The 12678-nt window shown below is 60.5% G+C and overlaps 1 protein-coding gene across 1 annotated transcript; it reads left to right on the forward strand.

Annotated features, from left to right (window-relative positions):
• Positions 1-28: 28 nt before the first annotated feature.
• Positions 29-9159, forward strand: MRPL23 (mitochondrial ribosomal protein L23). The gene is made up of 5 exons (XM_033204707.1): positions 29-183; positions 3582-3704; positions 4796-4878; positions 5421-5494; positions 8907-9159. Exons 1-5 carry the CDS (start codon positions 167-169, stop codon positions 9069-9071), a joined length of 462 nt encoding a protein of 153 aa, XP_033060598.1. The 5' UTR covers positions 29-166; the 3' UTR covers positions 9072-9159.
• The last annotated feature ends 3519 nt before the right edge of the window (positions 9160-12678 follow it).

Here is a 12678-nt window from a genome sequence, read left to right on the forward strand (position 1 = left end):
CGGCGCGGGGCGGGGGACGGCGCGGGCAGGCGGCGCGGGCGCGGACGCGTGCGGGGCGGGCGGCGCGGCCTCCGGAAGCGAGGGGGCGCTGTGCCAGGCGGCGGCCGTGCGGGGTGGGCGTGCTGCTCCTTCCGCCTCGCGGGCCCCGGAAGCGCGCGCGGCCGCCATGGCGCGGAATGTGGTGTGAGTAGGGGTCGTCGCCCCCCCCCGCGGGGCGCCCCTTAGTGTCACAAGCAGACGGACCCCACAGGGCGCGCGGACTCCAGGGAGTGGGGTGGGCGTCCCTGGGTCCCCTCCTGCCCCGGGAGAGGCGGGGTCCTCCGGGACCCCCATCGTGGCTTGGGGCACGCGAGGCGGGTGGCGGAAGAGGCCCCCCGCCAGGTTTAGGGCAACCCCGGGGGGCGGGCGTGGCCGGGCTGGGGACAGAGGGTAGGAGCCAAACCCGCGGAGGCCACGGTGTCCCCGCGCGGGGGCTGGGAGGGCGGCCCGGGGGTGGTCTCGCTGCCAGGGCCGAGGGCGTTGTCTGGAGACATTTCTGGTCGTCACGGGGCAGGGGCCACGGCGGCTGCTGGGTCCAGGCCGGGAGGCACGGGCGGTCCCCACCGCAGCTCGGGCGCGGCCTGAGGCAGAGGAGCTGGGAGTCCAGATTGGGTTTGAGTGGGAAAGGGCAGCTGACCCCAGCCCTCGGCTTTGGGGCAGGCAGGGCCGAAGACCCGGTTCTGCGCAGCCCAGACCCCCCACGCCCACTCTGCATCTTCTCTGGATTCCCAGGGGGCCATCAGGGTGCTGTCCTGCCCCACTTCGCCTTCCCCAAATTGAAGCAGGAAACCCTACATATTTCTTGGTGAACGAATGACTCAGGCGTCATCAGTAGATGTGGGCTCCCGGGTGGGGTTTGGAGAACAGTAATCAGTATTTCTGGAGAGAGAGGGTCAAGAGGCCAGGGTGTGGCTTTGGAGGCCCCTGCACATAGCTGGGGAGAGAGGGGAGGGTGGCAGGTGGGACCCTCAGTGGACGAGGCTTCCTTCAGCAGACATCTGGGACCGGTGCTGCTCGTGACCCTGACCTTGGGGAGCACCCAGCACCAAGGAAGAAAGGGTATTAGGCCTACACTGCCCTGAGGCTCACGTGAATTGCACGCTGGCCCTTCGCCTGTCCCTGGAGAATGAGGAGGGAGTGAGGGTCAGAGGACCCTGGTGGGGTGTTCCTGAAACTCCAAGGGTGGTGGGTTCCTGGAAACATCAGGTGTGGCTGCCCTGGAGGCAGCGAGGCCTGCACGCCTGGCAGTGCACACACTCCTGTTGCTGGGGAGCCTTTGCAGGGAGTGCTGACTGGACTTGCTGTGGACTGGATGCAGCTGGGGCGGGGGTGCTGACAGGGTGGGATCCTGGGTGAGTCACTCGTGGGGCCGTGGGGAGGCAGGCTGGTGGCAGTGAGCCAGGTTTTTGTGTTTTGAGGAAGAAGTTAGTGCAGAGTTCTACTTGAGATAGGTTATGGTGGAGGTGCTTGTGAAATACCATGGGGAGTGTTTGGGGTGCTCCCTGGGGAGAGTGGGATTGAGGGAACTGAGGGCTGGTGGGCCCATAAGGGTTCGAGTCCTACAGAGAGGCCTTAGAGCCCTGTCCTGCAGCCCTGGGTGTCGACAGTGCAGATTGTTCCAGATCTGCAGGCTCCATGCGCAGACAGCCTACGCTGCAGCCTGGAGAGGCTCTGCCTGTGAGAACAAGAACAGTGAATAGTCCTGGCCCAACCCCTACCAGCCTCTCACCTGAAGCCCGCACACAGCTCTTCAGACCCTTAGCAAAGTGTGCCCTTCAGACCCCAAGCCTGGAGACTCGACAATTAATGGCCTGGGAGCTGTTGTACCCTCTTTTCTACTATTTCCTGGGAGTCCCCAAACTTTGTCTCCCCTCCTGCAATCCCATAGCTGGTCACCAGAGAGAATGTGTGAACCCCTTGGGTGGCCATGGCTAGTCTGAACCTGTGGGTAAAACAAGTCAGGCCCCTCCACACCCAGAGCCCACCCTTCTCGGCCTCTCATTGGCGCCCACCCCTGAAGGCTGTACTCCGAGGCTTGGAAAGGCCAAGGCCATGCCCAAGAGGAGGCTCTGCTGGGGTTGGGGGAGTGAAGACTCAGCCCCACTGGCCCAGCCACCAGGCTGTCATGTGTCAGTGTGGCCATCAGGAGGCCTGGGGTGGACATTATTAGTGATTTGGCTTTGCTACAGGCGCCTTGCCTCTAAGAGCTCCCGACAGCTCCTGGCCCCTGCCAGGCCCCCAGGCCCAGAGGCTCAGCCCTGCCCATCACTCTTGGCCCTTCAGGAACACCCCACCCAAGGCCTCTGACCCTCACTTCCTCCTCATCTTCCCTAGACAGGCAGAGACCAGCGTGAAATTCATGTGAGGCTTGGGGCAGTGTTAGCCTTATGGAGCCTCTCTCTAACTTGCTGCTGGGTGCTCCCCAAGGTCAGCGCCGTGTGCAGTGCCTCAGATAGGTCACCAGGGACCCCTGAAGAGCCCCTCTGCTCCCCCCCCACCACCACCAAGACCTGCACCTGGGCCCTCAGACCCCACATCCCCTGAGACCCTGCAGACCTGAGTTTCTCCTGTGTCCCTCCTCCCAGCTCTGAGGCCCAAATAGAGCCAGGATGTGTGGACAGTGGCAGGGGATGGAACGGGGGCGGGGGATGTTAGGAAGGCGCTGCCTGTCCACCCAGCTGGACATGGGAGAATGCACAAAACCAACTGACTAGAGATTCTGCACGATTGTCACATGGCCCACCAGCCCAGGCTGAGTGCCAGCCTAGTTTTCGGTAGCCACTTGGCACTTCTCCAGCTGCCTCTGCTGGCTTCTAGCGGGGTGGTGGGGTATGGCGGTCAGCTCATATTTAGTGTACCAAATCAGAGTCTGCCTCCGCTGGCTTTTAGCGGGGTGGTGGGGTGTGGCAGTCAGCTTGTATTTAGTGTACTGAACCAGAGTCTGCTGGCAGCACCATCTTCCAGGAGCCTGAACCTGGTTTGCCTGCGTTCTCCATCTTGAGGAGCTAGGCCCTGCTGCCACCAGGAGAGTGCAGAGCTGGCCTTTCTGTCCCATGGCGTGTGGTCCTCTCCGGCTCCACTTCACCTGAGCAACAGGAGAGTGGGCCGGCCGTGTAGGGTCTGCTCTCCCAGGGGTATCAGTGCCCTGACACACGTCCTTGAGCGTTGCCACCAGCTTACTGGGGGAATGCTGTCTGCGGGGTTCTGATTTTTGTTCATTGGCCCTTTCTAAAGTCTGACCTTGGGAGTCAACAGCCTGTGCTCCCTGAGTCAGTGCTAGGGACTGGCTGTCCTCCTTGGCAGGCCCATGTAAGAAAGGGGCTGTGGGGACCTCTGTGTCCTTGGGTGGTGACCTGTTGATAGCTACCCCCTTTCCTGCCCGCCCCTGTTGTGAGTGGACATGCGGGGTATGGGGGGATCTGCAGGGTTAGCTACCCCCTTTCCTGCCAGCCCTGTTAGTGGACACTCGGAGGTCTGCAGCGTTGGCATGTCGGACTGCCGTGGCCTAAGTGTGTGACATGGACCTAATCTCTTCTGTACAGGTACCCCCTGTACCAGTTGGGTGGTCCACAACTTCGGGTGTTCCGAACCAACTTCTTCATTCAGCTGGTGCGGCCCGGTGTGGCCCAACCCGAGGACACCGTGCAGTTCCGGATCCCCATGGAGTGAGTCCGGGAGGATTCCGGCTGGGGTGGGGGAGCGCCCTCGGGGGGATCCCCATGGAATGAACCCAGAAGGAGTCTGGCTGGGTTGGGAGAGCGCCCTCGGGGGACCTGGGTCCTGAGTTAAACAACTCAGCTCACGTGCTAGCCTCTTCCTGCTGGGAAGGCACCTCAGGCAGCCCTGCCCGGCAAGTATTGATGGAGTGCGCGTAGGTAGGGAGCCCAGCCGGCATGCTGCACGCCGCCCTCCCGCTGGGGAGGACTTCACCGGAAGCCTTAAAATTTGGACCTCTGTGCTCACGTCTTCTGTTGAGTTCTTGCAACTTCTTTTTAGGAGAGGCGTCCTGGGAGGCTGGGTTGGGAGCAGGCCATGATGTGCAGAACCGCTCAGAAGAGCCTCCTTGACTGTCAGAGAAATGCACAGTCCCTGCGAACAAAACTGGGGTGCTGCTGTGCAGTGTTTAAGACCACAAGTCCCCAGCTCAGGGCTGACGTGAGCCAGGCGGGATAGCAGCGTGAGCTCCCCTGGGGGCAGAGGTCAGGACTGTACCACCTGCAGAGGCCCAGAAGCTGAGTTGACAGTGACCGTGAGGTTCTACAGTAGAGGGAACATGCAGTTAACGCACCGAATCCCAGGCAGGCCTTTCCAGAAGGCCCTTCCTAGAACCGCAGAGCACCGTCAGCCACAGAGCGGGCCTAACCCTGATGCTACCGACAGGCCCCAGGGCAGACAAGGGGGGGCACCTGCCAGCCAGGAGTGTGTGGAGACTGTCACCTCTCACAGGCACTTGCCCGGAGTAGGGAGCCATGTGGGGCTGTGGAGCAGGCCAGGGGTTGGTTGGGCAGTGTTCCCACTCCCTGGGGTCTGTGCCACTGCCACCCCATGCTGGTGTGTCCAGAGTAGGGAGCCTTGTGACCAGTAGCACTAGTGTTGCTGGGGCTGCCTGACCCCGCTGGTGCTGGGCACCAGTGCGCAGCCTTCCTCCCTGCCGCCTGTGGGCCTTGGTCTGTCGGCCTCTTACCCTTGTTTGTCTGGGACAGTATTTTTGGCTTAGCCTGGTTAAGATGCCCTTTTCTCTCTCCTTCGCCTCCAGAATGACAAGGGTAGACCTCAGGAATTACCTCGAGAGCATCTATAACGTGCCCGTGGCTGCCGTGCGGACACGGGTGCAGTATGGTGAGTGCCCACAGGAGGTTCTCCTGTTGGTGTCGTGCCCATCTGTGCCACATGCCTACCTTGCCGAGCCACAGCCTCAGCCACTGCTTGGGGGTCTTGGTCTGACTTGGCTCATGGAAACTGAGGCACAGGGTGACTTGTCAGGGTCACATGGTGCTTACATGCCAGAGCAGGGATTGGAATTCAACTGGGCTGGCCTGGGGTCCACTCTGAGCCCTGACTCCGAGGTGGGACTGCAGTGGCTGAGGCTGGGCAGCAAAGCGCTCGCTATTCCATAAGCCCATGTCGTGTGTTCTGGCTGGTGCCATTTCCGCTCCTTTGTTGAGAGCCTGCTGGCCTCTGTTTGGAGATGGGACGAGCCTGCGAGCCTGCTGTGCCGGCTCATTTGATTTCCATGCCCATTTCCCTGAGAAATAGCCTTTTTGAGTTTTTAAAAACATCTTTGCATTTTTAAGAGAGCGGAGATTCGTTTTCGTGGCATTGGCCTCTGAGGATATAAGTTTTTAAAGTTCTGATTTTGTTTTTTCGCTCCCTTCCGGCAGGCTCTAACAAGAGAAGAGATCACAGAAATGTGAGGATCAAGAAGCCGGACTACAAGGTCGCCTACGTGCAGCTGGTGCGTGTGAGCTGGCCAGCCCCGGCGGGGCCTCCGAGGGGCTCCTTGCAACTGTGTCCTTGGGGATGTTTGTGCCAGAGACGCTGCGCTGGGGCCCAGGGAGCTCCCATGAGGCCGGATCTCAGGGCCGCAGTGCAGAGGCAGTCTCCACATAAGGTCACGCTCCGTCACGGCCTTGGGGGTGTCACTGGTGGCGCTGGGAGCACGTGAGCGCTGGGGCGCATGGGGCACGTCTCAGCGTCCAGCCATTTTGTGATTTTGAAGTTTGAATTCTCTCTGGGCAAAAGCAGCCATCACAGGCCTCGTGGGTTTCAGCTCCAGCACACACCAGGGTGTCTGAGCATGGGACGCCCCAGCCTCTGGAGAGCCTGTCCTTGGCCAGGTTTCAGACAGAGGCCCCTGAGGGCAAAGGTCTTTGGTGCCCAGGCAGGTCTGGCTGGCCGGGGTCTTGGCTGAGGCCCATGCCTTGCATTGCCGGGTAGCAGGTCCCACAGAGTTGTTGGGGCTCAACAGGCTGGTTCTGAGCAGGTGCTTGCTTATGTGTCCTGGAGGGGCTCTGGGGAAGAAGGACCCTCACCCCACATTGCCTGGGCCTTAGTTTCTGAAACGCATACTTGTCAGGAGTGAGACCCACCGTTTCAAAGCCTTTCTTCGGGCTCTTTTGAGTCCCAGTCAAACCCAGAGGCACCGTCCCTCTGGGCCAAGATGTCTGCAGACCGCCCCAGCCGCCTCCTGGGCCTCCCCGCTCTGCCCCTGGGGCTGGCCTTACTGGGTGGGGATGGGGCTCTCTTCCGGCGTCAACAGTCCCTGGAGGCCGAGCCAGTGGCCCCTGCCACTAGATGGCAGTAACACTATTGTGAAAACCGCCTCCTGGGCCAGCCGGCTTATTTTGGGGCTAAGGAGGCAGTTTGTTCAAAAGGCCAAGTTAGCGTGGCAGCTTTTCTGGAAAACAGTCACATTTGTTGTTCTAAACAGGGGCCCCCGGAATAATTTGGCCTAATATTTGCCGTGCATGAAATCAGCCAATCCAGGTGGGGAGAGCAGCCGTTGGCCTCATAAAGGCCTCTGTGTGCTCAGTGTCAATTGGGCCCATCTGTCTTTGTCATGGCATGTGGGTGGACATCCCGTGTGCCGGCCCCGCCACGGGCACTTCAGAGGCAGCTACGGTTACAAGTGGCATTCGAGTCATCCGAACCCTTGCGTTTTTCCTCTGGGCCCCACCTCCCATGAAAACTGAACCCGGCAGCTCCGGGATCCGGTGTCTGCAGCTGCTGCCCGTGTGTTGTTCTCCCTCTGTGAAGTCCAGGCAGCCAGAGACAGGGCAGGGCAACTGGGAGCCTGGAGGGTCCCTGTTGGGCATGGTTCCTCCGGTTCCAGAATTAAAATTTGTAACGGGTCCTCATCCCCTTCCTGAACTCCAGCAGATCTTTGCACAGCCTAGAAATGGGCCATGGCCGTTGGTCCCTGTCCCCCCGCAAAGGGGACTCTCAAGGCCCTTTCCTGTCTCGTGTCTGCTGAGACCTTGCTCAGCGTGTCCCCCTGGGCCCTGCGCCAGGGCTTAGAATCACTGCTAATTGCAAAGCCCAGGGAGGGAGCATTAGAAAGATAAATTTATCCACTTTATTTGGAGTTGGCCGCTGTGGAAAGGCCCTGTCCCACATGGTGGGAGTCCCACATTTTTTTCTCCGACAACCTGATAAGCATCTCCTTGGCCCAAAGTCCTGGGAGCTGTAACCAGCGCCTCAGTGACCCACACAACAAAAAGACCATTGACCGCCCGCTGCCCCGAGGCCTGTGTGGACGCTGAGCAGCGCAGGAATGAAGGGCACAGGACATGAGAGGCAACTCCAGAACAAGCCGCCGCCGCCAGCTGGGCTGAGCTCTGTGCTCGGGGCTCCGGGCTCCAGGCGGGCAGCAGCCCCCAGGGCGCCCTGAGATTCCTGAAGGCAGGGCTGCCTTGTTTACTTGTCATTAGGACGTTTTTCTCTTCCTGTTGTTTACTCCGATCAACTGGCTCTCTCCTTTCTGGAAGGATCAAGGGCTTTTTTTTTTTTAGGTACAAGGTGAACGCTTCTAGAAAGGGGAACCCCCTGGGAAACCATGCTTGGCATCCACAAACGGTGTTTGTCTTCTGTAAGAAACAGATTTTCTCTCACCAGCTTCCCCCATTTCTTCCCGAAACTGACAAATGGCCGTGTTTGTGTTTTAAACTCTCATGTCTGGCTGCCTCAGACAACTAGCAGAGTCACCTCCACATAGTAAAGGCAAACCTCCCGTTCAGGGCAATCAGCCTCACATGTAAACGACTGCCCCTCGGTATTTTAAAAGACGCAAAGTTTAGAGCTGTGTAAGCCAATCCTCCTGCAGGTCGGCTGTAGCGCATGCAGTGCCACCTTCCCCACCAGCCCCTGCGCTCTGCGCCAGGGATTGGGGTGCATCCACCTCCCTCGCAGGGTGGAATCTGGGCCTGTTTCCGATCCTACTTGGCTGCTTGCCCACATCCAAATTTATTTACACAACAAGGGTCTGCAAGAGCCAAATGTACTTGACTGATTTTACTCACTAAAGGTTTCCAGATTCGGGTGCCATCCTCACTCCTCCACCTGTCTGGAAAGAGAAGGGAGGCTGGCCGCCCCGACATGTGCCGGCCCACTCCTCCCCCTTCCCTTCCCTCTCCTCTGGTCTGCTCTTTCTTTCTGCTCTTGCCCCTTATCTTTGGAGCTACTTAGTAATCAGCAAGTTAAAATGGCTCCTCATATTTGCTCAGGTCCCCAAAGAGCAGTATCCCCTCCTTCTCGTGAACCCGAGCCACATGCCGTGGCCTGGGCTGGTGCTTGGCCAACACAGACATATTCTGAACTCTCAGCAAAAGATGTAAGACCAGTTAATTGGCAGAGCCGGTCCTGATTTATCAGCTGCTGCACGTGCATGTTTCTTCGTACGTGATGTTCATTTTAATTGCCAGGCTCTGGGCTGGGAGGAGGGGGAGCTCTAATGTGAGTACAGCCTGAGGCATTTTGGATGGATAGGTTCAGTGTGGTACCAGACGTGATTTGTGTCATGTTTTTCCATGCCTTGTCCCTGGCCCCCCAGTCCAGCCAGGTGGCCCTGTGCTGGTAAATGGGTGCACCCAGGGTGGGGGCAAACACCAGGCCCTAAAGAGACAATGGTGGGGAAAACGGCCCTGTCCTGGAGCTGTGGCTTCTGCTGCGGCATGACACTGGGGGCCGTGGCTATAGGGCTGCTTACATTCCAGGCAGGGACGCTGCCTCAGGAGGCCCAGGGAGGTGCCTCTGAGCAGTTGAATCCGGCGCCGGCAGAAAGGGGCTGCCAGAAAGCATGAGGCTCCCCACGGACCCCTCTGCTGAGGAGTCTTTGCAGCTCTGGCTGGAGCCTTTGCTCTCCCACTTAGGCCCACGGACAGACCTTCACGTTCCCAGATCTGTTTCCCGAGAAAGACCAGAGCCCCGAAGGCAGCACTGCCGATGGACTCCACGACATGCTCGCGGAGGAGAGGCAGCAGAGGCAGAGCAGTGACCCTCGGCGGGGCGGCGTCCCCAACTGGTTCGGGCTGTGACGGGGCAGCCATCAGGGATGTGCCCCAGGTGGGCACTGTGGCAGAGCAGCCCTGACACCTAAATAAAAGTCTTGCTGCAGGAGAAAGAGCAGGAAGCTCTGTTTCCTTCTTCTCTTGGGTCTCTGGGTGACAGACACTCAGCAGCCACCCCCCCAACTCTGAGTGCCACGTGGCCTGGCTCTGCTTTCCAGGGTCTGGGCAGTGGTTGCGGCCGGGGTCCGGTCTCTGAGTTGACAAGGAACTGAGGGTGGGCAGACTAGAGACGTGGTGGCCCCATGCTGGGGAGGCGGGTTGGCCAGAGAGAGGGCCACACACAGGCTCGGTGCTGCATGCCAGGTGGGGAATGAGACACGCAGGTGAAATGACCCAGAAGATAGTTCTGAGCGCTAACATTCAAAGCCTGAGCCCAGAGGCGTCGGGAGGAGTAGAGGGGTCAGCAAGAGCACAGGACGGTGCTGGGTGAGAGAACGGCCTGGCCTGGACAGAAGTTCTGGGGAGGGGCTGCAAGGTCAGCAGCCCTCAGGGGTACTGGTGAGGGAACTCTGGCCCGCCTGTGGGTTTCAGTTTGGCACAGTTGGCAGCAAGGACCCAAGAAGGGCCGGGAAGGGATCTGAGGGCAGCAGCATCTCAGGAGAGCCATGGCGGAGAGGTGCCGTCGGGAATGGGCCCAGGGCTGGGCCTAGGGGACAGGGAGGACCCAGCCTGGAAAGGTGTGAGCAGCAACCACTGCAAAACAGCTCTGTGGGCTGCGAGAGAGGAGAGGGTGGGCTTGAGTGTCCTGTTGGAGGTGCCCGGTGGCCTCGCAGTGTCTGGGTGGATGCCTGCGTCTAGACCCTCGTTCTGTCGCCCAGGGCAGGTCAGGACGCGCAGCTGCTGCCTCTGATTCTTGTCTAAAGAGTTCTGTATGGAAGCCTGTGGCCCTGCCAGAGGCGCTGTGCTGCCTCTGCTAGCCTGGCCTGGCCTGTGGGAGCAAGGGGGTTGCCCGGCCGCCGTTTACGGGGCCTGAACCTGGCAGACTGGCCTGGGTTCCTGTTCCAGCAAAGCTGGACAGGCCGGCCGGGGTAGCCTCCAGGGGGCCCTGAGCTGGATGCAGAATTGATTTTTGGTTTTAATGATGTATTATTCAGGACCTTCCAAGGAACCCGGATGGTTTCCAGCCCCTCTTCCCAGAACCCCTGCATCTGGTGGGGCCCGTGGCCTCCAGAGCCCCTTCTGGCCCCGTCTCCGTGCAGCAGCTGGTGCGTTCTCAGAAAGGGTTCCAGAGGCCTGGGGGGTCCTCTGTTTTTCTTAACCTGCCCTTGGTTCCAGTGCTTCCCCAGAAAACCCAACATGGAGGCCAGAGCAAGGCCCCTCCCTGCTGTGTGGAGGCAGCTACGGCTTGGGAACCAAAGCTAGAGCCCACGTGTGCGCTGGGAGCCATCTGCCCTGACCAGGACGGAGCTGCACTCGGGCATCTGGGGGAAAGCCCACGGCACAGCTTTGTTGCACAAAGTTGGGTTTGCCGTGTGAGCCTCCCCATCCGAATGCTCGGGAGGACACAGGTGTCACGTGGCCTCAGGACCAACCCCGATCTGCAGCGTGGGCCTGTTGCGGTCTGAGTGAGGGTCCTGGCCTTTGCTTCTGCTTGGGCAGCCTACGAGGGTCTTGCAAGAGGAGATGGCGTGGCAGCTGGCTCAGCCTCCCCTCCCCCAGCCCGGAGTGCAGGCAGGATGAGATGCAGCGGGGGAAGCGCTCGGCTAGGGGGTGAAGGCCCGGGCAAGCTCACCCTTCAGTGTTGATTTAAAGGGATGGGGAAGGTCAGGAAGTGGAGCCGGAGAAATGGAGTCAACTGTATTTTCCTTAGAGAAATAATTCATGGGGCCTGGAGCTCTGAGGACCCTAACTCACGGCAGGGGAAGAAGAATCCCATCTTTCATCCGCGGCCTGTCCAGCCCCGCACACGGGGCCAGGCTGTTAGCAGCCCTGCTGGCGGCCAGCGCACCAGGCACACTCCATCACGGCCGCCGCCCCCAGACGCAGCCCTGACTCCGGCTCCAGCCGCCTGGGCCTCCAGACCCTCCTCCCGCCCCATCTCACCCTGGCCTGTGCTGTCCTGTTGCAGCCCCCATGTCTCCCACAGGCCTCCCTGCCAGGAAGGAGAAAGGGGCTGGGGAGCTACTGCACAGCGCGCTGGGGGCTCCCCCACTCCCCAGTTGTCACTGGGCATCCTTCTGCATGGCAGCCCACTGACCCTGGAAAGGGGCTGGCTGAGGGCAGAGCCTTAGGGGAGATAATAGCCTTAAGGGCCTCCCAAGTGCCTGGCCTGGGCCCAGTCCTAGGGAGTGCCTAGATGGAGGCAAGACCAAAACGCGGGGATGAGCGCGGGGGTGAGGCTGAGCGCATTTCTTGAAGAATGGAGGATAGGAACGGGCATGTGGCTGTCCAGTGTGAGAAACGGGGCTGCCAGTCCTCGGCTGGGGCGGCTAATTCACACAAGACCCCACTTTCTGGGTCATTCACTTGACCAGTGGTTTCTGGTCTGAGCCAGGTGTCAGAACTGAAGCCCCCAGGTCTCTGTCCCAGCCACGTGTGCATGACCTAGCCATGTCACTGGGTAGTCTCCCCAAAGCATCCACACCCACCTCACATGCCTGCTGCAGAGGAGCGCGGAACAGGCTGGGGTGGGCAGGCGGCCCCACTCGGGGTCTGGAAGGCTCAGCCTCTCTCCAGGAGCCCTGCATGCTGCACCCGTGGAGCTGAGCTTGGGATAGCCAACCAGGGCCGTACGGGGAGGGCCCACGGGAAGGGCCCCGGGTGGAGTGGGATGCTCAGGGCTTCAGCCGGGAGTCTGCTCCCACCACCCCAGGCACACTCAGAGCCCAGAGAAGGGACTGGCTGGACGTGCCAGCTCCCATGACCCGCTCCTGCCTGGAGGCTCGGGGAGGGAGGGACCAGCACCTGGGCAGGTCTGTCTTTTCCCCAGTACAAGGGCCCCACTGTAGTGGCTCATGTGCTAACACAGGCTCTTTCATGCATGGGGACCAGAGAGGGTCTCACAGGGCCCCTCTGGCCTGGGCGTCAGCCTCACCACCCCCACACCTGGGCAAGACCCCCGTCCAACCCAAACAGGCTGTTCCTGCAGAAGGAACTCGCCCGGAAAGATTAATCTCCCAGTGCTGACAAGACCACTCCCACCTGTGTCTGGACATCCTCAGCGTGGCAGGAGTGGGAGAGGAACCCTGACCCCAGAGATGGCAAGCGGGCCTGCGGCCTTGCCTCCGTCGCCCCAACATGACAGCCCTACCCCTTGTGGACATCTCCAACTGGGAGCAGGGTCGGGGGCAGCCAGAGACAAAGGCAATAGGACGAGGAGAGCCGGCCGCACTGCTGCGTGTCCCCATTGATGTTCCTTTAGTGCCATGCTGGAGTGATGCAAGGTCCAGGCAGTGCCCCACTGCGTGCATGGGAAGGGGTGGGGGGGCCCTCAGGACCGCACCAGGCTGTGCTCAGAGCTGGATGGCCCCACTTGTCTGTGCTGACGAGTTACAGCCACGATGGGCCCAGCTCTCCAGCCCACAGGAGCCCATGCCCTGGCAGCTCCAGGTAAGCCAAGCTGCCGGAATGGAGC

Source organism: Trachypithecus francoisi, unplaced genomic scaffold (assembly GCF_009764315.1).
Source record: "Trachypithecus francoisi isolate TF-2019V2 unplaced genomic scaffold, Tfra_2.0 Lachesis_group8, whole genome shotgun sequence".
Lineage (NCBI taxonomy): Eukaryota > Metazoa > Chordata > Mammalia > Primates > Cercopithecidae > Trachypithecus > Trachypithecus francoisi.

Coding starts and splice junctions, on each gene's coding strand:
- MRPL23 (XM_033204707.1), top strand. Junction 3,705..4,795: donor CAGTTCCGGATCCCCATGGA/GTGAGTCCGGGA, acceptor CTTCGCCTCCAG/AATGACAAGGGTAGACCTCA. Junction 4,879..5,420: donor GCGGACACGGGTGCAGTATG/GTGAGTGCCCAC, acceptor CCCTTCCGGCAG/GCTCTAACAAGAGAAGAGAT.